Here is a 23,322-nt window from a genome sequence, read left to right as displayed (position 1 = left end):
CTGATCTAGCGGCACAGAGTCTACAGCGGGATCTTGATTTAATTAGTGACTGGGCTGATACCTGGCAGATGAAATTTAATGTAGACAGAAGTAAGGTAATCCATGCAGGGAGCAGAAATATAAAGCACATAAATTTTATGAGTTCCACTGAAATAAAGGAAGCTGATTATGATAAAGACCTTGGGGTGTGTATGCTGATGCTTCCATGTCCCACTCTCGCCAGTGTGGGGAAGCAATTAAAAAGGCCAATCAGATGTTGGGTTACATCTCTAAGTGTGTGGAGTTTTAGTCAAGGGAGGTGATTTTAAGATTATACAATTCCTTGGTAAGACCCCACCTAGAAAATTGTGCGCAGGTTTGGTCACCATACCTTATAAAGGACACTGCTGCTTTAGAATGGGTTCAATGTAGAGCTACAAGAATGATTCCTGGTCTGAGGAATGTCTTATGAGGAGAGGATATCTGAGATGAATCTGTTCAGCCTCGAACAAATGAGACTAAGGGGGGGGGGGGGGGGGCATGATCCAGGTATATAAGATTTTAACTGGTCTGGATGCTGTTCAACCAAATAATTAATTCAATATTAGTTCAAATATAAGAACTCGTGGCCATAGGTGGAAATTAGTGGGAGAACATTTTAAACTGGATTTGAGAAAGCACTTCTGTACACAGTGTGTAGCGAGAGTATGGGATAGTCTTCCTGTTAGTGTAGTGCAAGCTAAGACATTGTGTTCCTTTAAATCAGAGCTAGATAAGGTTTTAACAACTCTGAGCTATTAGTTAAGTTCTCCCCAAACAAGCTTGATGGGCTGAATGGCCTCCTCTCCTTTGTAAGTTTTCTATGTTCTTATGTTCAAATTTTGACAGAGAGCAGTGGAATTGTCAGGTGAAATTTATTATATAAGCTCTAAGGTCGAAAAGGACAGACACTGGATGCATTTGAGTAGCTCCAGTATTATGTTTAGACCAGTACTGCTTCAATGCTTCTCTAGGTCACATTCTGCATTGTTTCTTAAGTGATCCCCCCACCCCCACCCCCCCACCCAGAGAACGATAAAGTATATCTGCCTACTTACATACCTATCTGTTTAACGCCACAGAAGTCAGCTTTCTGTTAGATGAACACAAATGAGAACAAGCTACTGGAATAAAATGGCATTCAAATTTCACAGTAACGCAGTTAGTTTGCAGAAAATTGAAGCTCGATAAATTCATTGTTTTATCAGTATCATAACATGTGTCATTAGCTGCAAGCCACAAAGCAGAGTTCTGTTATATATTTTGATGTTTTCTTAACTATTAGGCAATCATGGAATCAACTGTAAGTTTGCAGACCCTGTTTCATGATTGATATTTTATTATTTCCTAAATAATAAATCATTTCATGAAGTGTGATTTATGTTTGGGACCTTCAAGGAATCTCCATCCATGGGTAGTAGGAATGGAGCATAAAGAAGAACGTGTTTTCCGACATCGTGTCAGCTGAAACATCAGCCTTTGGCCAGAAGGGGGCAGTGTGCTGAAATGTTTGACTGTGAGAATGCAAACACTGAAGGCAGTCCTGTATGAGTTGGCTTCATTTAGCGTCAAGCTGAGCTTCCTCTGTAGCATTACTAGCAGCTGGTCATATGAGAGGCAGCGATAATGACGGCTCCTGACTGACAGCTTCGCTCTGACGGTGTGGTCCAGGCTGACGTGGCAGTCAGAGGAGCATCCGTTTCCATGGCTTATGCTCAGCCTGTCTGTTCCCGTCCTCTGGGTAGGTGAAGAGAGGGCGGAATGCACTGAAGAGCTTGTGACTAATAGCACCACATATAGAGGCACACTTAGGATAGGACTCTGGCAACCATTGGCTGTTTGATAAAGGCTAAAGAACAATGATAAGATCAGCGATCTTTGTGTATGTGTGTGTGTGTGTGTGTTCATAAGAAATTAAGAAATTTACAAACGAGAGGAGGCCATTCGGCCCATCAAGCTCGTGATTGGGTTGGCCACACACCACATACCTCCAGGGCTGCGGATATGATTCCCAGCTCTGGAACATTTCCACACATGTTGTGGTATTATTATTAAAGTCTACCAGCATTGGGAAGAGGAATAGAATTAACACAGAGATATACATTATAAATTATGTATGTTTTGCAAATAAATGATGTTATTTAGCAATCAAAAAACTGAAACTGAAAATGTTGTGACCATAATTGATAGAGCATTTTAGAACCAATTGGACAGATGATGGGGTCATTATTTTTATATGACTTGCACAGAAAAGTGAAACCCAAACAAGCTGACAACCTGTCATTGGTCCCTAGAGAAGGCTGTCCCAGTAGAACTCAGACCCCTGCCTTATGTTCAAGGGAGGTATTTTCTGAGGCTTTTATATGAGAGCTGATCTCCTTTGAGACCCTCATTTGCGCCTTGCCATTGGATTGAATGGACCCCAAGGAAAAAGTGATTGACGGCAGACACTGTCATCTGGTAACTTTGAAGGTGTTGCTGAGTTTGTAATGGGTTTTTCTCTCAGGGTGGCACACATGCGGGGAGATTAAACATGTGGCAGTAGTCTTGAAGGGTTCAGCTTGCAATTTTAATGGGCTCTGGGTCCAGTCATCCAGGATCAAAGGCGGTTTAGTGCATTTAGAGTTCTGATTCTGGCTTATTTAAGTATAGTTGCCTGAACTGTTTCAGCATCTCATTTCTGCTTTGATTAGATTGATTGTAAGTGTCCGTCAAGAGAAAAGCTTTGCACTCAAAGCTTGAGCGTCCGTGCAGGACCAGTGTGCTCAGTATCTTTTTGGGCACATGGATCTCGTACCTGTTGTTCTTCCTGAACCACAGTCAGAATCCTGGAACTGTAATGTCGAGTGATTCCTGTTTGGAAGGTGGCCACTTTTAATTTTGGGAGCTGTTATTTATTGGCTGAGAGGTGTCTTTTATGAGGAGGAAATGAGGTATTCTGTATCATCCTCTTCACCCACACTTGTCTAAAAAATTACATAATTCTCTCCTGGGACCCAGTGCATTCATATGTCAGTGTGCATTGGACTAACTGTGAAATGTAATTTCCAGATTAGTGTGAGAAGATATTTTGTTTAGTAATAACAACAATAAAAATAATTATAATACATTTAATGTACACTATATGTGCAAAAGGAGCGCCAGCACCTCTTAATCATTGAATTCAGGTGTTTCATTCAGACCCATTGCCACAGGTGTATAAAATCAAGCATCTCGCCATGCAGTCAGGTTTACAAACATTCGTGAAAGAATGAGTCATTTTGAAGAGCTCAGTAAATTCAAGCATGGTACTGTCATGGGATACCACCTTTGTAATAAGTTAGTTTGTGAAATATCTCCCCTGTTAGATATTCCATGGTCAACTGTAAGCAATATTATTATAAAATATTTTATAAATTTGGCATTTAGCATTTAGAAAGAAGAGAAACTCAGCATAGCAAGACATTTTGGACAAATCCATGCTTCCAACTTTGTGGAACAATTTGAGGAAGGTCCTTTTCTGTTCCATCTTATATGTGTCCCAGTTCAAAAGTAAGGCCCATAAAGATATGGTTGGGTGAGTCTGGTGTTGAGGATCTTGACTGGCCCGGACTGGAACTTTACCTCAACCCTATTGAACACCTTTCGGATGAACTAGAATGGAGATTGCAAGCCAGGCCTTCACATCCAAAATCAGTGCCTGACCTCTTCTGGATGAATTGGCAAAAATTCCCACACACATTCCAAAAACCTTCCCACACATGTGGCAGCTGTTATAGCTACAAAGGAGGGACCAACTCCATATTGATGCCCATGGATTTAGAATGGGATGTCATAAAAGTTCCTGTAGGTGTAATGGCCATGTGTCCCAATACTTTTATGCATTTCTATTCATTTAAATAACATTTTAATATATGCCTTTAAACATGACTGTGCTGCTCCGCCTGTGGTTTCAAACATAGTAATGCAGTTGGCTGTGTTTTTATACAGTATATAACAAATGTCTGAGTATCTGTCGGTCATAAAGAAGCATCATGACATTCCTCTACGGTATATTCCTGAGTTGTATGTCTACTTGGCAAAGCAGTGTTAGGTTAGGGAGATTCGCTATGCTGTATCTTTTCAACTCAGTATACATGCATACAGTGACAGAGCAACAGATTAGATCAGTGAATTCTGGGTGCCGGGGGGAGCCAGCAGGCTGAGGTCCCTTAATAAAACAGCTGCCGCTCACGTCAGTGATCAGAGTGAGCTCGCGTCCACCATGCGAAGATTTCCCTTGGGGGAGAACCGTCTGTCAGGCGCGAAGCTCCAGTTCAGCCAGCAGCCCTCAGTGCCAGAGGAGTTCAGAGAGAGGCCGGGGTCCCCGCGGAGGGGCGTCGCTTCACTCCTACCTCTTCATTATTCATGATGTTTCACAGCTGCCCTCCTGTGTTGTCAGAACCTGTCCCAGCATCCCGGTCACAGCTGAAGAAAGTGCTGGGCCTTGCCTCTGAGATCAGGCTTTTTCAATTACACTACCGGGATTTGGTCGGACTGTTCAGCTGAATTCCTGACATATTCAGTCATTAGTGCTACATCTTGTTTCCAGATACTGACCTTCTACATTAATATATTTCCCAGAAGGGGAGAAAAATTAGGTGGTTACTAATCACCTAAATATGTGTGATGATTACACTGGTATACAGTGATTTTGGTGGCAACGATGTCTGAACGGTTTTATATTAAGTTTATGGTTCTGATTAAGAATATGACTTCAGTTTTGCCAGATTGGCTCTAATTTCTGAGATATTTAATACTTAATTAATTAAAACAACATGTTTGAAAAGCATTCAGAATTGCAAGAATATTTTTATTTTAGTTACAACTAGTAAGTAAACAGTCTAACATCATACAAAAAAGATTCAAAATATCTAACAGTGACAGGAAAAAGTTATGTATGATTTTATTAAATAATACAATACTGATTAGTTATTAATTCTTGTTAATGTCAATGCTTCAAAAAAGAAAGTACAGTGGTACCTCAGAACTGGAACTTATTCCGTTCAGAACTCTGGATTGAATCCTAAAAAGTTTGAGATCTGATCGAATTTTCCCCATAAGAAATAATGGAAAACCAATTAATTGGTTCCCGGCCCCAAAAAATTACACCTAAATATGTTTTTTTTAGCATTTAAACACAAAATGAACCGGATAAAACAAGAAGAGCATTTACTATACTAAACGCATATAAGCACATTTATCAAAACAGTCATTTGTAAAGTAAGAAAATAATGTGTAAAGTTAAAAAAACAACGTGTCCTGCCCCGATTGTCCGCTCCTTCCGTGTGCCACGCCCCCCTTGTTAACCCCGTGTGATCAGCTGTTTCTGGTTGTTGTCATTAGTCCTCTGTATTTAGTCCGCGTTTCCCCAGTCCGGTCATTGTATTGTCCGTCTGCGTTTTGCCTGCCTTACCTGTAATCAAACCCCGTATTCCCCGATACCCTGACGTCTGCGCCTTTGTCTCTGTTCCGTCCCTGCTCAGCACTACAATATTATTATAATTAAATGTATTAATGGTTTATTATCAATATTAAAATAATGAATAAGAAATCTTTATTTTAAAATGTATTTTATTATACAATAATATTCACTATCGTTGTCTAAATGTATTTTTACTGTCTAAATACATGTATTCAGCTAGTGTAAACATCCACGATGCTATCACAGCGAATGCGAGGCTGAGACTGAAGCTTTACCCTTTGTTTCCGCTGACAAACGTGCCGCGTGACTCATTTCCCCGCGCGTGCAAGTTATCTTAGGTCGGCGTTCACGGTTTGATTTCTGAAATTCAGATCAAGCTCTAAGTAATTTTTTTCGAACTGGTTGGTTCGACTTTTAAGAAATTCGAGTTCTAATGAGTTCGAGAACTGAGGTACCACTGTACTGTAGCTGGTTGAAAAAGGCAACTAATGTCTACGAATTGCGAAGCGACCTTTGTAAAAAAAGTCATCAAACTGGCAACAATGGGCTCTAAAGCCATCAACTCACATACCAGGTGAGAGAAGCACAAGCATTTTGTCGAAAGTCGGACAACTGTCGCCATTCAGTCAGATAGGCCTACACCCGCTTTGGCAGTGTCTCCGGATCCCATGACAAGCAATGCCTTCAGTACATTCACCTCAACCGACACACTGAAAGCAGAAGTGCTATGGGCTTTGCAAACGGTTAGCCGACATTACTCCTATACGTCCAATGATGACATTCACACTGTGGTGAGCAATTTGCTGGGACACAGTTAGTAATTGTATGAAGTTGTGGCCTACATACCCTTCACAACACATTCAATGGGTTTTGGAGTGTGGATGCTGGAGAAAGTACTCAAAACACTACATTTTCGTTTCCACTCTGCACCAGCCAGAAGAGAGGACTTCACAGCTGCAACATCATCCTCAAGATTCCCTCCACCTTTCTGTGGCCATCAGTGGCTTGTAAATTTGCCAGCTGTCGAACGAGCATTGGAAGTCTGGGCCTCTACTGTGAAATATGTGGACCTGGTAAAGTCAAAATAGGTGAAAAACCCATGAGCATTTTCTTTTGACTGCATTTGTGAAGCCCGAATGGATCCCCTTCTTCTGGCCAAACTACATTTTTTCATGGCCCTATCACAAGCATTTCAGCCATTTCTGGCTAAATACCAGACAGGTGTTCCCATGATGCCCTTCCTTTGGAAGGACTTGGCAGATTTGATCTGGATAAATATTCACCACCACAGTAACAGCAGCAATAAATGAACATGCAAACACGCACATGTGAACTTAACTCTAATTTTATTTTCAGACTCTCCTTCAATGCTTCGTCATTCATTTCATTACCTAAGACACTGTTAAAGAGTCAAAAGACAGACCAAAAGCTATTGCATTTGTTATCACACACACAAGTCTCATTGGGGGAATGCATTATTTTCATGGATGTCCATTATCTCAAAAACTGGAACCAATTCAGCAAAAGTGTGATTTTTGAATTCAGCACCCTCAAAATACCCTAAATCAATAAAAAAAACCTTGGCACCTGAAAAATGTATTTTTTTTGTAGACCTGTGTTGTCGTTGTTGTCGCCGTTGTCGTTTTGGCCTTGGCAGCACTGCAACTCAGAGTGTAACACTATGGCCTCTCTGCTCTCAGGCTGAAAGTTCAGGGTTCTTGTGCTTCCTGGGACACACTTTATATAGCATGTAAGCCAACAAAGACAATGAATGGATTGCCAATTTGAATAAAATGACACATCTGTGTTCTGAGGTGGAAATAAGTAGCATCAACACTTTCTCTTCACATCCAGAGCAGCACTGGTAAACAATTTCTCTACAAGAAAAATCCTTGACCTTAGTGAAAGTCTAAAATGGAGCTTCAGACATTGTTTCTGTGGCTTCACTATTTACAAGATTAATTTCACAGCTATGTCCATCTAAACCTTCTTGACAATAAATGGATCATAATGACAGGTGGTCTCCTTGTGTTGTAATGAGAGTAAGGCAGGGCAACAAGATCGCTGATAACAGAAATTATGGGATGCTGTTCTCCATGCCAGTAATGTTATTCTCTCGGCGTATATGGAATGCAAAATACGCAGAATGATAAACAGGATTATTATGTAAAATCAATGCAGAGGTAAATTACTGAGAGCAAAATTGATTTTTATGTTACCCTGTAATAGGTTTGCATTAAATAAATAGTTGCCTCGTGTTAATTCATGTTGTGGTAGCAGCACACAAAGGAGTGAATATACATCTATAGCAAAAACAATATGCATTAGTATGAGTAAGCTGGCTTGGATTTCACTGTGTTAAATAAAAGCAATGCAATTTCTTAAGCATTTTATCTTATTAGACTTGCGTTTCATCAGAGTTTATTTCACTTTTTGCATAACCTAGAGCTATTTGTATAGGTCTCTAGCTTTGATGGAATAGACACGTAGTGCTCAAAGACGCCGGAATGCGGCTGTGTACTTGTAAAGTTATGGTGCAACACTTCCAGCGAGCATGCCGGAACCTGCGAAAGGTGAAATGAGAGATTACAGCCAGCCTTAAGTGTGGCCCTGGTGTTCCTGCTCTTTCATCGTCGAGCGCGTCGCCCTGTTTACGAGCTCGTCGCCTTTCATGTCTGCCACTCAGCCATTAGTGTAAAAAGGTAGCGTGGAGCGTAATGTATGCCTTTCCTTTGAACAAGTCTGATTCGGCTTTTAGGCAGCACTCAGACACTCTTATGTTTGCTGCCCTCATCGGAATCCATCCAGACTTCATTGGTGCTTTTTTGGCCATCTTAGGAAATACTTCTATAAAATTGAAATTATATATAGTGTCTGTGTGGATCAAGGCTTACCTGCAGGAATAGTGCTAGGAATTAATACTTAAGTAAATTTTTCCCTCACCAAAATGTCATATTTAAAAGCATGCATGGCAAATTTACCAATTAAGCATGACTTAATAAAGAACGCGTCTATCATGTATGTGATGTATTTTTGTATTTGTTTTGTGCTGTTACTAGTAGATTGTTAAATTATATATTTTCCTTTGTGCTCTTTTCTTGACTGAGGTACTTGGCTGTGGTGTGAAATGTTTCTATATTTACAATTGAAATAAGCAGAGTCATCATTTGTAACCTCATGTATCTCTTTGTAGATGAGAAAACCTTAAGGGCATCAAGCCTTTAAAAGTGTATTCGGCTGGGAAGCAAAATTTTATTCTTCTTGGTGTTTCTCTTCTATCCTTGTGGAATTGTATCCTTTAACACATGAAGTACTCTCTGCCTTACTTGTATATTGCTTAGGACAGAAGTGTACAGTAAATGTGTGAGACTACACCTCTGCTGCCTTTCACCTCTGTCATAAATGAAACCTGAAAACATTAAAGTACCTCGGTATCCCCTCGGGGATTGATTCCAGGACCTCCCCCCCCCCCCGATACCAAATCCTGCAGATGCTCGAGTCCCTTATTTATTAATGGGCATAGTATTTGAACATAACCTGCGCACAACTTCCCATATACTTCAAATCATCTCTAGATTACTTATAATACTTAATGCAATGTGAATGCTGTGTAAATAGTTGTTATACTGTGTTGTTGTGGGAATAATTACAAGAAGAAAAGTTTGTACATGTTCAGTACAGATGCAGCCGTCATAGTACATATAGAAAATATAGCAATAAGTAGAGATAATATAAATGCTCTCTCTCTCTCTCTCTCTCTCTCTCTCTCTCTCTCATCACTTCATTTGTGTTGATGCAGTTTAATGCTTGGTGAGCCGCAAATTCAAGTTTTGCTATTTGAGAATTTCAGGGGTTTTTTTTTCCTATATTTTTGATCCGCTGTTGGTTGAATCTAGGGAATACGGAACCGGCGGCTATGGAGGGCCGACTATACAAGAGTAGCGCTTTGTGATGCATGTGGACTTCATTGTTGAATATCTTCTGAAGTCACACTGGGTAGGACGCCACAGCCTCCAAGCCCAGACTATGTTTATGAACAATTAGAACAAAATTTAGAACCTATAATTAGGCAGGTGTGTTGAAGACATAGGTATGGAAACAGGAACGAAGATGTCTGATTAGTATCTCTTCATTGTTAAAAAAGGCTTGGGGATCAAATGACCATTTGAGCCATTTATGCACATTTTTATATAAATATTTATTTTTGATGATACATACACACCATAAACACAACATAAAATCAGGTATCACTATTTAGGACTGTATTTTGGGTGACCTGAATGTGACCTGAACATTGTAGTCGGGGGGGTGGAGGGGGGTGCTTGAATTGCCAGAAATTAATTCCCAGGAGAACCTTATTAGCATAAAGTGATTTGGAGTCCTCTCTCTTGAGCTTCGGATATCAAGACTTGAAATATGTTCAGTATAGTTCAGTATATTAAATGCAGGAGAGGGGGCACAGGAGTTTACCAAGCAGTACACAACCCAGTGATGGTCTTCAAGTTATGGGTAAGAAAGTTACAGATTATTAATACCTCCAGCTGGGAAATGTCAGTTACCTGCAAAGGCTAAAAATAAGGCACCTGCAAAGAAAGGAGATTGTGTTTGTTTCAGGGGATTTTGTTTTTCATTTGCCAGGATTTATTTTTGCAAACAGTGCAGATGCTGACTCTCAGATTACCATGGTAATGAAAAAGACTGCGGCTATATGAAATGCACCAGGATAGATCATTCACCAGTGTGTGCATGGTGCATGCATGAGAAGACTTTCATGCAGCTGCCAAAGACACTTTTATGGTATCTAATAATTGAAAGTGAAATCCACACTAGCTATCATTCAGCGGTTTTATGCAGTGTAACCACAATTTAAGTACATGTGGAGTAATCTTCTCCCTTAACAACTTCATAATGCAATTACTCCTACCTGTAATGTAGATTAATTAATTGTTGCATTTTTCTTGGTTTAAAGTTAAATTATTTTGGGTGAGGCTATTTCTAATGTCATTTGACAAGTTATCAGTCATTTAAGTGCAGAGAGAGTCATGTGTGTCATTTTATATTTGCACACTAATTGTACTTTTATTTTCTGTAGTTGAAATTTCATTGTGAATAAGTGTCACTCATGTAGTGGATGGCAAGTGGCCCTGTGGTTTGTAACGTGACCTCCTGTGGTCCAAAGGCATCTCATTCACTTAGGTTGGTGTCCCTACATCACCCTAGGAGTCTGATTATTAGTGTGAAACCTGTGATGGACTGACACCCTATTGATGGTGAGTTCTATGTTTCCTGCACTGGATAAGTAGTTATGGAAAACTGATTATTTTTTTTATACTTAGTTTTCTGAGAATCACTTTATTCAGTCTAAAATAAGCACACAGATGTCCACACTTGTTCTTGGACATTGGGGTGGGTGTATAGTTATAAGGCAGGTTATTTGGTTTAAATGCATTTTGTACAGCTTACTGGACTATGGTTTTTCAGTTAAAATGTATACGTTCTGAAATTGCACCCCAAGCTCCAAAGATTGCATTGATTGCAGTAGAGATGTTGATCAGCAGCCCATTCTGAGTAACAGCGGGATGATATTCAGCATAACTCCAGGGGAGGTGATGTGGGAGACAATAGCACACCATTAATTAATTAACTAATTAATCGTGGAGATCTACAGTCAGCTGTCTGATTATCCTGTTTGCTGTCAACGCACTCTGCGTTTTCATGCAATTTTCAGCCTCTTCACTCATTTTCAATCAGTTTTATTATTTTTTTTAATTTCCCTCTACCTTTGCCAATGAATAAGGGACAATATCAGTTTGGGGGTGGTTACTCTGTGGTAAACTAAGGAATACCCAGGGGATGTGAAAGCACAGCTGAATATAGTGCTTGAAGGCAGGCGAGGGGATACGATTGTACTTATTTTACTTCAGCTTGGCCTTGCAGTCGTAGGCCTGCCAGATGCTATTCACACATACGTGTAAATGCCAGCACCATGGGGCTCATATTCAGTGATGATTTTTCTCTTATATTTACAGAGGTAATTTTATCAGCATAGGTTTATGTTAATGTATTTCAGATTCTTGACCCTAATAGACTTATTTGTATGTTCATGCATGTACAGGTAATGAAGATTTAAAATAGATTATAACAGTCCCAGTGGGGGGAGGGGTGCATAGAGTGGAATGCATTCCACACATTTTAATTTGAACCCACCCTCCTGCAAGGCGGAGCCAGCCCATGTTTTGAGCAGTCCTCTTCCCTGTGACATCCCAAGAGCCCAGCTCTACTTGAGGCACTTGATTTCCATCTGCCTCAGGGTACAGTTTTCGCTGTCTGGGTGAGGCTTGCTGGTGCCAGAGCAGAGAGGCGTTCCGACTTGCTGGAGTCTCGACTCCTTTGACAGACAGGCAGCCTGGATTTTTGGTCTGGATTTTCAGGGGTGTTTTGTCAGGAACTCTTTGGGGCATCATGTTAAGTGGTCCAAGGAGAGGCTGGGGGAGACCTCTCTACTACTACAGGCTGCTGGGCCGTGCCCGGCTGCAGAGGCAGCGCAGTCGATCTCGCAGTCGGAACCGAACCGCAACCAGGGGTAACAGCCTGTCTCTCATCTCTCTCTTCCGTCGACATCCTCTCTAATCCGCCATGTCGCGCTTTTTAAGTCACTCTCTCGCTACGCCAGAGCCTGGATGTTCTGACGGCGCAGATGTTTTTCCACCTTCTGGTTGAAGCAAGAAAAATATCTGTTATCCTATTTCACAATGTGATGTTTGTTACATTTTATATTCCAGCAAAAGTTTACACTTGGAAGATTCCCTAGTCTTTATCTGTACCCAGCCTACACCTTCATAGTATCTTCCCAAAAGTTGATTCTCTAGTATAAAGTAGATGACAAAGAACTAATACAAAAACTCAACCATACAACTGCACAGCACTAGCAGAGTATTTATAACAAATTAAGAAATATTTTTTCCTGCCTTACATTTACGTTAAATGCTTTAGAATATGTTGTTTTACTCTCGGAACTTCTAAATGTATGCTTAATAAGTGTATATGAATGTGTTGTAAAAACAGAGGGACACTGATATGTCTAATCCCTGCTCAAAGTACCTCAAACTGTGTGTTTTGTTTTCTTTACTTATGTTGTTGACTTACATTACAAAGGATTGCATCACACTGAGGCCAGTATCAAACCACATAGAATAATGAAAGATACTTGTAGTATGCTTATCATGTGTGAACTTTTATACCTCACTACATGGACTTTAACCTTCTCTACGTGGAATTTGAGCCAGTCTACATTTAACATAAGTTGAAATCAACTGACAAAGGTATTAACAATTATTATACACCAATCAGCCATAAGACTAAAACCTCCAGCCTAATATTGTGTAGGTCCCCCTTGGGTTGCAAAAACAGCTCTGACCCATCAAGGCATGGACTTCGCCAGACCTCTGAAGGTGTCCTGTGGTGTCTGGCACCAAGACATTATCAGCAGATCCTTTAAGCCCTGTAAGTTGTGAGGTGGGGCCTCCATGGATCAGACTTGTTTGTCCAGAACATCCCACAAATGCTTGATCAGTTTGAGATCTGGAGAATTTGTAGGCCACGTCAATGCCTTGAACTCTTTTTCATGTTCCTCGAACCATTCCTGAACAATTTTTGCAGTGTGGCAGGGTGCATTGCCCTGCTGAAAGAGACTCCTGCCATCAGGGAATACCGTTGCCACGAAGGTGTATACTTCGTCTGCAGCAATGTTTAGGTAGGTGTCAATGTAACATCCACATGAATGTGAGGACCCAAGGTTTCCCACCAAAACCTTGCCCACAGCCTCTGCTGACTTGTCGTATTCCCCTAGGGCATCCTGGTGCCATCTCTTCCCCAGTTAAATGGTCACATATCTGGCCATCCACATGATGTAATAGAAGACAAGACTCATCATATCAGTCCACCTTCTTCCATTGTTCCATGGTCCAGTTCTGATGCCAGTTGACAGGGGTCAGCATGGGCAGTCAGACTGGTTTGCAGCTACGCAGTCCAATACGCAGTCAGCATTAACTTTTTTAGAAATTTGTGCTACAGTAGCTCTTCTGTGGGATCGGACGAGACGGGCTAGGCTTCTCTCTCCATGTGCATCAGTGAGCCTTGAGGTACCCATGAGCTCATCGGCGGTTCACCGGCTGACCTTCCTTCCTTCCTTCCTTATATTCCTTTTGATAGGTACTGATTGCATATAGGGAACACAAGACCTCTCATTTTTTAAATGGGACCCAGTCGTCTAGCCATCACAATTTGGCCCTTGTCAAAGTTGCTGAGATTCTTATGCTTGGGCATTTTTTCTGCTTCCAACACATCAACTTCAAGAACTGACTGTTCAGTTCCCTGATATATAATGGCACCCTTGATGGGATTATTGTAACGAGATAATCAATGTCATTCACTTTACCTGTCAGTGGTTTCAATGTTATGGTTGTTTGATGTATAGCACACTGTCAAAAGGGAACTTGCCATGAGAATTCCAGGAATACTGCACTTTGTGCAGGTGACCTGGTACGTGTTTCTTACCAGCGGATCAAATCTTTTAGGTTTGTTATAGTATCTACACTTTACCAATAACAGATACCCAAGTATTGCTTATAAAATTCATTTTGAAATAAATACTGGTTTTAAATAATTACTCAACCAGTCTAATCACCTGTCAGGTTAGTGATCGTATTGAATAGAATGTATTGAAGGGGAGATTTTTATGCAATGAAATGTGTGTGGCAATTAACCTAAACCGTAATCGTCTAACAGTGCCAGTTAAGTTTGAGTGTAACCTGTCTTGTGATGATATAAGGAAAGCCGTGTGTAAAGGAGGATTAGGGACCTGGAACATTCTACCAGATTCTACCAAGCAGAGGACTTGGGTGATTCCATGAGCTTGATATCACAGTTCAGCATGAGGAAACGCTGTTTAGAAAAATGACTTTGATGACTTTAATGACGAGATTCTGCAGAATAAGCACTATTAAATAGTATGTATTGTAATTCATTTTTAGGTAAGTTAGATATGGGAAATCATTGCTTTATAGGAAATTCATTATATGGTATGTGTTCTGATATATTTATGCATGAAGAGCCAGGCCTATCAGCTTCTATTTCCCTGGAATGGACATCATCCACTCCATTTCATGGGGGGGGTCATGATATAGATTGTAGTCCCCCTTTGAAAGTCCTGAGTAGAAGACCTGCCATCGCCCCAGTTCTTTCCAAATCCTCCACATCCTGCCTGCAGGCTTTTTGCAGACCAATGGGCACACAATGGGCACACAATGGGCACACAACACCAAGAGGGCACACCGTCTGTGTTAAATCAGTCAAAGAAAACTTATCAAAAAGATTCTCTTGACATATTAAACAAGCTAATCTAAGTTGGTAGAGCCCCAGAAAACACATTGCCTCCCTAAGGTAACTTCATTCTCTCTATTAAACCACCATGACTGGGCTTGTCCTTGCCTGCGTTACACTAAGGTGCGCCCACATAGGCTGAAATAAGAGATCTGGAGGCTTTCTAAGGCCCTTGGTCTTCTTGAGAAATACGTCAAAGCAGATGAAAGACCTCCCCGTCAGGGAGGGATAGAGCTCCATGTCACACCTTCAGTATGTGCCGTGGGTCAATCCCATTAAGGATGAAAACAAAAATGACGAAAGCAGGACTTGAGTCTCCAAACAGTCTAAACCAAACTGTGTCTGGAAGTGGAAAATGGCTCCATTGTCCCATAGGAGCTTTCTGTTACGTCTTGGACTGTTTTTTTGCAGTCAGCCTATCTGGTGCTTTTTTCCCTCAGTAATACTGCTGCAGAGGTCAGCTGGGTGTTATGACAGAGGTTTCTAACCTTGTGGTCAGGAGCTGCTCTTGGTTCTGTCCCAGGAAGACTGTTGCTGAGGTGCTTAGCTGCAGAGTGACTGCACCTCTTGACCCTGTCTGCATGCCGCACATATTCAGTTGCAGTCACATTATTTGCTGAGTGGACGGCAGGCTGTTTGTGTTATGAAGCAGGTGTACCTAATTAAGCGGCAACTGAGTGCAGATGTATCTGTATATAAACTCTCTTGGGTCCAAGCAACTAGAGGAGGCGGGACCAAGACAAATCTGATTGGTATGTCCCGCCTCCTCTAGTTGCTTGGACCCACCTCCTCTACAATCTGATTATCTCTCTGAATCAGTCATTTTTCATTCTGCCCTCAGAACATTTTTGAGTAAGTAAAACTCCCTTGAGCTATATAAAATCAGTATATAACGATGATGTTACTTTGTTCTTGAGGGGCAACTATCTAAAAGTGTGGTTGTCTGTAGCTGCTGACATATATGCTTGTAAATGGCTGGTAGTGTCTTCCTCTGTGAGGCATCACACTATCACTGCTCTCCATCTCCACTCTTAAAGTCACTGTGAGGCCCTGAAGCTGCAGGCACTCTCTGAACAGCCGGGCTAAACTGGGCATGACTGGAGGCAAAATCCTTTCAAAAGCAGGTAAAAATGGAGTAATAAGGATGGTAGGCAGAAGGTGGCTTTGATTGGGGTGACGCACAGCTATTGTGACATCTGTTGGCCCACCTGAAGCACCATGTCTTTTCATCATGCTTAAAGTGAAGTTTTTGGCCAGCCACAGTAAAATCATGTAAACTGTTCCACACTCATTATAAAAAGTGTTTGTTTTATTCTTATGAAGCTGCTGGCTATCATTCCTCATGGTTTTCCCTTTACATTTTCCACTTCAGACATACTTACTATAAGAATCGATATGGGTTACATCCATAGCCATACAAGCCATGCTGACTGATTTTCAGTTCATGGATTTGTTTGTGGAGGGATGTACCCCATGGATAATCAGGTCTTTACACTCAGCTTTTACATGGCTGTGTCAGGAACTAACTGAACAGCAGTGGTTGGCATGGGGGAGGGGTCCAATATATCTGAGTGGTGTGAAACTCAAGCCTCCCCTCTACTATATGAGCAGTCAGCAACAGTCACGTCACACTCTGTCTCTGATTGGCTGAGCACAGACTGTTTAATAAGTGAGACTAATGGCAGGATGGAAGTGAATAATAAGTATTTATGACTTCCTTGCTGCCTTGCTGGGAAGCCACAGTGATTTGAATATGTGTGTGTGTGTGTGTGTGTGTGGGTCATGTATAGATTACATTGTGAGGACATTTGTGGGTGACAGTTCTTCTCAGATATGCAGGCCAAGAAGCTTTGGTCAAGGTCCCCCACATTACTGGCAGTTACAAATTACAAGCCTCATACCCGCTTGCACCTGATACATGACAGTGAGCTGCACGGTAAACCAGCCTGCTACTGTAAATCAGAATGGACCAGTGCTCGGTACTGTATGTTATACCCTTCAGTGCAACTCCTGTTGATTTCCTATAACCAGTTTTTCCCAACCCGGTACTCAGGGACCCGCAGACAGTCCACGTTTTTGGACCCCCCCCCCCCCGATCCCTGCCTGACAGTCCACGTTTTTGGACCCCCCCGATCCCTGCCTGTCAGTCCACGTTTTTGGACCCCCCCCCCCCAGATCCCTGCCTGACAGTCCACGTTTTTGGACCCCCCAGATCCCTGCCTGACAGTCCACATTTTTGGACCCCCCCAGATCCCTGCCTGACAGTCCACGTTTTTGGACCCCCCCAGATCCCTGCCTGACAGTCCACGTTTTTGGACCCCCCCCCCCAGATCCCTGCCTGACAGTCCACGTTTTTGGACCCCCCCCAGATCCCTGCCTGTCAGTCCACGTTTTTGGACACCCCCCCCCCCCCCCGATCCCTGCCTGACAGTCCACGTTTTTGGACCCCCCCCCCCGATCCCTGCCTGACAGTCCATGTTTTTGGACCCCCCCCCGATCCCTGCCTGACAGTCCATGTTTTTGGACCCCCCCGATCCCTGCCTGTCAGTCCACGTTTTTGGACCCCCCAGATTCCTGCCTGACAGTCCACATTTTTGGACCCCCCCAGATCCCTGCCTGACAGTCCACGTTTTTGGACCCCCCCAGATCCCTACCTGACAGTCCACGTTTTTGGACCCCCCCCCAGATCCCTGCCTGACAGTCCACGTTTTTGGACCCCCCCCAGATCCCTGCCTGTCAGTCCACGTTTTTGGACACCCCCCCGCCCCCCCCCGATCCCTGCCTGACAGTCCACGTTTTTGGACCCCCCCCCCGATCCCTGCCTGACAGTCCATGTTTTTGGACCCCCCCCCGATCCCTGCCTGACAGTCCACGTTTTTGGACCCCCCCGATCCCTGCCTGTCAGTCCACATTTTTGGACCCCCCCAGATCCCTGCCTGACAGTCCACGTTTTTGGACCCCCCCAGATCCCTGCCTGACAGTCCACGTTTTTGGACCCCCCCAGATCCCTGCCTGACAGTCCACGTTTTTGGACCCCCCCAGATCCCTACCTGACAGTCCACGTTTTTGGACCCCCCCCCAGATCCCTGCCTGACAGTCCACGTTTTTGGACCCCCCCCAGATCCCTGCCTGTCAGTCCACGTTTTTGGACACCCCCCCCCCCCCCTGATCCCTGCCTGACAGTCCACGTTTTTGGACCCCCCCCCCGATCCCTGCCTGACAGTCCATGTTTTTGGACCCCCCCCCGATCCCTGCCTGACAGTCCACGTTTTTGGACCCCCCCGATCCCTGCCTGTCAGTCCACGTTTTTGGACCCCCCCAGATCCCTGCCTGACAGTCCACGTTTTTGGACCCCCCAGATCCCTGCCTGACAGTCCACATTTTTGGACCCCCCCAGATCCCTGCCTGACAGTCCACGTTTTTGGACCCCCCCAGATCCCTGCCTGACAGTCCACGTTTTTGGACCCCCCCAGATCCCTGCCTGACAGTCCACGTTTTTGGACCCCCCCCCCGATCCCTGCCTGACAGTCCACGTTTTTGCCCCCCCCCCCGATCCCTGTCCACGTTTTTGGACCCCCCCAGATCCCTGCCTGACAGTCCACGTTTTTGGACCCCCCCAGATCCCTACCTGACAGTCCACGTTTTTGGACCCCCCCCCAGATCCCTGCCTGACAGTCCACGTTTTTGGACCCCCCCCCAGATCCCTGCCTGACAGTCCACGTTTTTGGACCCCCCCCAGATCCCTGCCTGTCAGTCCACGTTTTTGGACACCCCCCCGCCCCCCCCCGATCCCTGCCTGACAGTCCACGTTTTTGGACCCCCCCCCCGATCCCTGCCTGACAGTCCATGTTTTTGGACCCCCCCCCGATCCCTGCCTGACAGTCCACGTTTTTGGACCCCCCCGATCCCTGCCTGTCAGTCCACATTTTTGGACCCCCCCAGATCCCTGCCTGACAGTCCACGTTTTTGGACCCCCCCAGATCCCTGCCTGACAGTCCACGTTTTTGGACCCCCCCAGATCCCTGCCTGACAGTCCACGTTTTTGGACCCCCCCAGATCCCTACCTGACAGTCCACGTTTTTGGACCCCCCCCCAGATCCCTGCCTGACAGTCCACGTTTTTGGACCCCCCCCAGATCCCTGCCTGTCAGTCCACGTTTTTGGACACCCCCCCCCCCCCCCCCCGATCCCTGCATGACAGTCCACGTTTTTGGACCCCCCCCCCGATCCCTGCCTGACAGTCCATGTTTTTGGACCCCCCCCCGATCCCTGCCTGACAGTCCACGTTTTTGGACCCCCCCGATCCCTGCCTGTCAGTCCACGTTTTTGGACCCCCCCAGATCCCTGCCTGACAGTCCACGTTTTTGGACCCCCCAGATCCCTGCCTGACAGTCCACATTTTTGGACCCCCCCAGATCCCTGCCTGACAGTCCACGTTTTTGGACCCCCCCAGATCCCTGCCTGACAGTCCACGTTTTTGGACCCCCCCAGATCCCTGCCTGACAGTCCACGTTTTTGGACACCTCCCCCCGATCCCTGCCTGACAGTCCACGTTTTTGCCCCCATCCCCCCCCCCCCCGATCCCTGTCCACGTTTTTGGACCCCCCCAGATCCCTGCCTGACAGTCCACGTTTTTGGACCCCCCCCCAGATCCCTGCCTGTCAGTCCACGTTTTTGGACCCCCCCCCAGATCCCTGCCTGTCAGTCCACGTTTTTGGACCCCCCCCGATCCCTGCCTGACAGTCCACGTTTTTGGACCCCCCCCCCGGATCCCTGCCTGACAGTCCACATTTCTGGACCCCCCCCCCCGATCCCTGCCTGACAGTCCACGTTTTTGGACCCCCCCGATCCCTGCCTGACAGTCCACGTTTTTAAACCCCCCCCGATCCCTGCCTGACAGTCCACGTTTTTGGACCCCCCCAGATCCCTGCCTGACAGTCTACATTTTTGCTCCTTCCCAGCTCCCGGCTAAAATGTGGACCGTCTGTTTGTCCCCAAGGACCGGTTTGGGAAACACTGCTCTATATGAATAAACGTCTTTATGACATATGAATGACACCAAGGCAGAAAACCAGCCTCTACTCCATTGCTGCTGATTGTCTGCTCAGTTGTTTTCCAGGCTGATGCCACAGTTAGTCTGTCTTTCAACAGACAGTTTCCATGGCTCCATCCCCCAGCGTGTGCCACTGGCCTCACTGGCCTCACTGGCCTGGTTAGCTTGAATGTGTAAAACATGGCCACTACCCCCAGTAGAAATAATCATTTATCAGTTGTCAGTTAAGAATTCTTTACATACAAGAATTATTAATCTCATACCTGTATGTTTAAATAATTAATCCATGTGATACCCAAGTACGTTCTGAAGCAGGCCTGATATTTGTAGATTTTTCTGCTCATGTCCCACATCCGATCCATTCTCCATGTTTGTAATGAGAGACAAATCACCCCAGCGACATTAATAAGTAAATCTGTGATGCAAATATTAATTAGCTTGCATGTCTGCTACCTTGGTGACCCTTATTTGTACGTCATTATCCCAACTTGCTGTTGAATGCAATGGCTGACTGTGGCTATGGCAATTAAGCATATAAAGAGCTGTGGGATTTGTGTGTCTGTTATCTAAGTTACACCCGTCTTCATAATTTCCCCCCTAGGGGTTGTTTACACTTAATTAACCCATTAATGCAGTTGATAACAACACCAGCTCCGCACGCCTGTGGAACGGAATCACACACAGCTGTTCTCCTTCAGTGGGTTTTTAACTCTAAATGGTGCCAAATTATGAAGACAATATGAAATGAGTGTCAGAAGCTAAAATGAAACAAATTGGTGGTGGAGTTTTTTGGAAAAAAATGGAGGAAAACAAGAAGAAGAAGAGAGCATGTTCTGGGATATTTTTTTTTTTTTTACATTATATGAACCTTCAAAAAAGGTTTAACCAGACTGTGGGATTGAGATAACCAGCTAACTAACTGCACATCTCAAGTCTTAAATCCATTTGAGCTTCATCATCTGTTATGGGTGCAGTGTATTCCTGAAGTGCAGAGAAGCAATGAAAGGTCAGCTTCAGCACGCTGTAAAAGAGTCATATGACGTATACTTATTAAATCACTGTCTTTTAGGAAATAGTTCCATTTTCATTCTTGCTTTGGAAATGATTCAGTATTTTGAGGAACATTACCCAACAGGCAGTCATTTCAGTATGATCATTCACTGTGGTTTTTTCCCTGTGGTTATCAGCAATTACAGAACTGGTATAGACTGATCAAAAACAGCATGCCATTATTGCATTGTATATTGTGACATTTGCATTGTCTCAGACAGGATTTGGGTTACTTTGAAGAGGGAGATAATGTTTGCAGGCAGGTCTAATGTCCGCTGCTTTCAGGCCTTTGTTGCTATTTTCACTTTTCCAGTGAGGCATTTGATTAGGCTGTAAAAACGAGCTTTTAGATTAGAATAGATATAATGCTGAGGCAGGGAGTCGGATGAAACTATACGCTCAATTTAGACCAGAGGATAAGGAGACGTCAGGGATGGATGTTTGAAGTGCCGGTGTTCTGCGCTCTGTGGTTAGGCGCAATGTACAGGCAGCTCCACAGTAACTAGCTCTGTGAAACATCAGCAGCCGATGATGTAATTGTGATGTAATTCGACAGTCACAGTTTGAAGTTTGAAATAATTGGTGAACTGCATTACTCTTGTTCTCGGCTTTGCCTCCATACTTGTCGTGTGTGTTTCCGCTGCCTTTTGGGATTGAATCACCATTGATCACTGAGTGTTTCATTGGGAAAGCCCAAAGAAACAAACAGTATAGGATTTGTAAGTAGGAGTGAAGCCAGTGGCCGACTGATGAACACAGCATCCGTCTGTGGGCTGCGTAGCACCAAAGCCCTAAGCAGTAACTGTGGGCTGTGGATTTCAGCTTGACATCCGTGAAACTTCTGTGTGTTTGTTGAAGATGCTCCAACTCGAGAGACTCATGTGTGGACGTGCTGCTCAGGGCTCTGCATATGGGGGGAGAAAAGAGAAGACTTTCAGGGGTCCAGACATTGGTGGGGGAGGGGGGCAAGAGTGATTGAGCATGGGTAATTTGGTTTGGAGGAGTGGGGGGCCACTTTGGTAGAATTTTCCAGGGGCCCCCTGTCTTTGTGTGGCCCTAGCACTGCCCAAAACTCGTTTCAGACGTTTTGTCACGGTGAAATGCCAGTCTGCGTCTGGGCTATGATCTGTAACACTTTGGCTCGTTAGCGAGTAGCTTATGTGCCCCAGCTCGCGCTGCTTACGACTGACATGCATTTTTCATAGATGTTGTCGGGGAGCTGGCCTTAACCTGCCCAGAGCGCAGTGAGCTCTGCCTCAGAATCTCTGGCCGTGTGTGTCTAAGCCCAGCCTTCCATGTGTCTCTGACAGAGCCCCCCACGGAGCAAGCGGCCCGGCGCTGCAGCATGCCCGGCGGTGCCGGAGAGGACACCACCCCCGGCATGGAGCCCACCACCTCCACTCCCTTCCGGGTCACGGTGAGCGCCACCCGCTAGCTGGTATTGTTTCTGTGAGTTTTGTATCTACAGCCATCTCGGATCGCTGCATATGAGTGCGAGCAAAACATTCAGGCGCGATGGAAGCTCAGGGATGCCAGAGATCTTTGTCGAAACCGCCTTGCTGTTAGCTTGACTCGTCTAAAAGATGTAAATGTTCCCACAGCTGTCTGAGTAGCAGAGGCAGTAGCAGCAAACATATGTCAGTGTTTAGACGTGGTGACTTTACGTAACAAAATGACTCAAAGTCCAACATGACAACTTAATGCCAGGTAAAATGTCACTGATGAATGTATGGCATATAAAGAGACCGTAAGCACTTCAGCGCGCGTGTGTGTGGCATATGTATGTATTACATTGTGAGGACCAAATGTCCCCAAAATGTGATACAAACCTGTTATTTTGATGTTGTGGGGACCATTTTTTTGGTTCCCACAAGGGGAAACTCTCTATCAAAGCAATCTGTGATAGCAATCAAAAAACAAAAAATACCAAAAGTCTTGTATTTTCTTTGTTACTTATTATTGTTAAGGTTAGGACTGGGTAGGGGTTAAGGTTGTGATTGCTGGGATTAGGTTTTTCCCGTGGAAATGAATGGATGGTCCCCATAAAGATATGAATACAAATGTATGTGTGTGTGTGGGGGGGGGGCTTTGACATAAAAGTAAGGAAGAATTTTTATCATCTGGACCTTTATGGAGTCGTCACAATGTAACAAAATCATCCTCAACACACCTTGTACATAGGTGACAGTTTGCTAATATTTCTATTGTAATTGATAAGTACAAGTGCACATATGATTCATACCTAATGAAAATGGAATGTACAGCATACAATAAAGTACAATGACCATATAGCCAGTCATCCAGCTGATTTCTGTGACATGCCTGGATTTTAGACCTTTTCCCTAATGGCCATAATATTAAATTAACTTTGGTCACAC

General features: G+C 44.2%; 1 protein-coding gene across 4 annotated transcripts in view; it reads left to right on the top strand.

The window, feature by feature from the left end:
* The window catches only part of dab2ipa (DAB2 interacting protein a), a 165,506-nt gene that overhangs the window by 49,473 nt on the left and 92,711 nt on the right, over nt 1-23,322 (top strand). For 3 of the 4 annotated variants that reach the window (XM_072703040.1, XM_023834471.2, XM_023834472.2), the window contains one exon: nt 22,255-22,361. In XM_072703040.1, coding sequence (XP_072559141.1) covers nt 22,255-22,361 — 107 coding nt within the window. Of the gene's footprint in view, nt 1-11,724; nt 12,045-22,254; nt 22,362-23,322 lie in introns of those variants that run through there. The other variant, XM_023834470.2, reaches the window with a different exon arrangement.

Source organism: Paramormyrops kingsleyae, chromosome 2, assembly GCF_048594095.1.
Source record: "Paramormyrops kingsleyae isolate MSU_618 chromosome 2, PKINGS_0.4, whole genome shotgun sequence".
Taxonomy (NCBI): Eukaryota; Metazoa; Chordata; class Actinopteri; order Osteoglossiformes; family Mormyridae; genus Paramormyrops; species Paramormyrops kingsleyae.
This window is presented reverse-complemented; position numbering and strand designations above follow the sequence as displayed.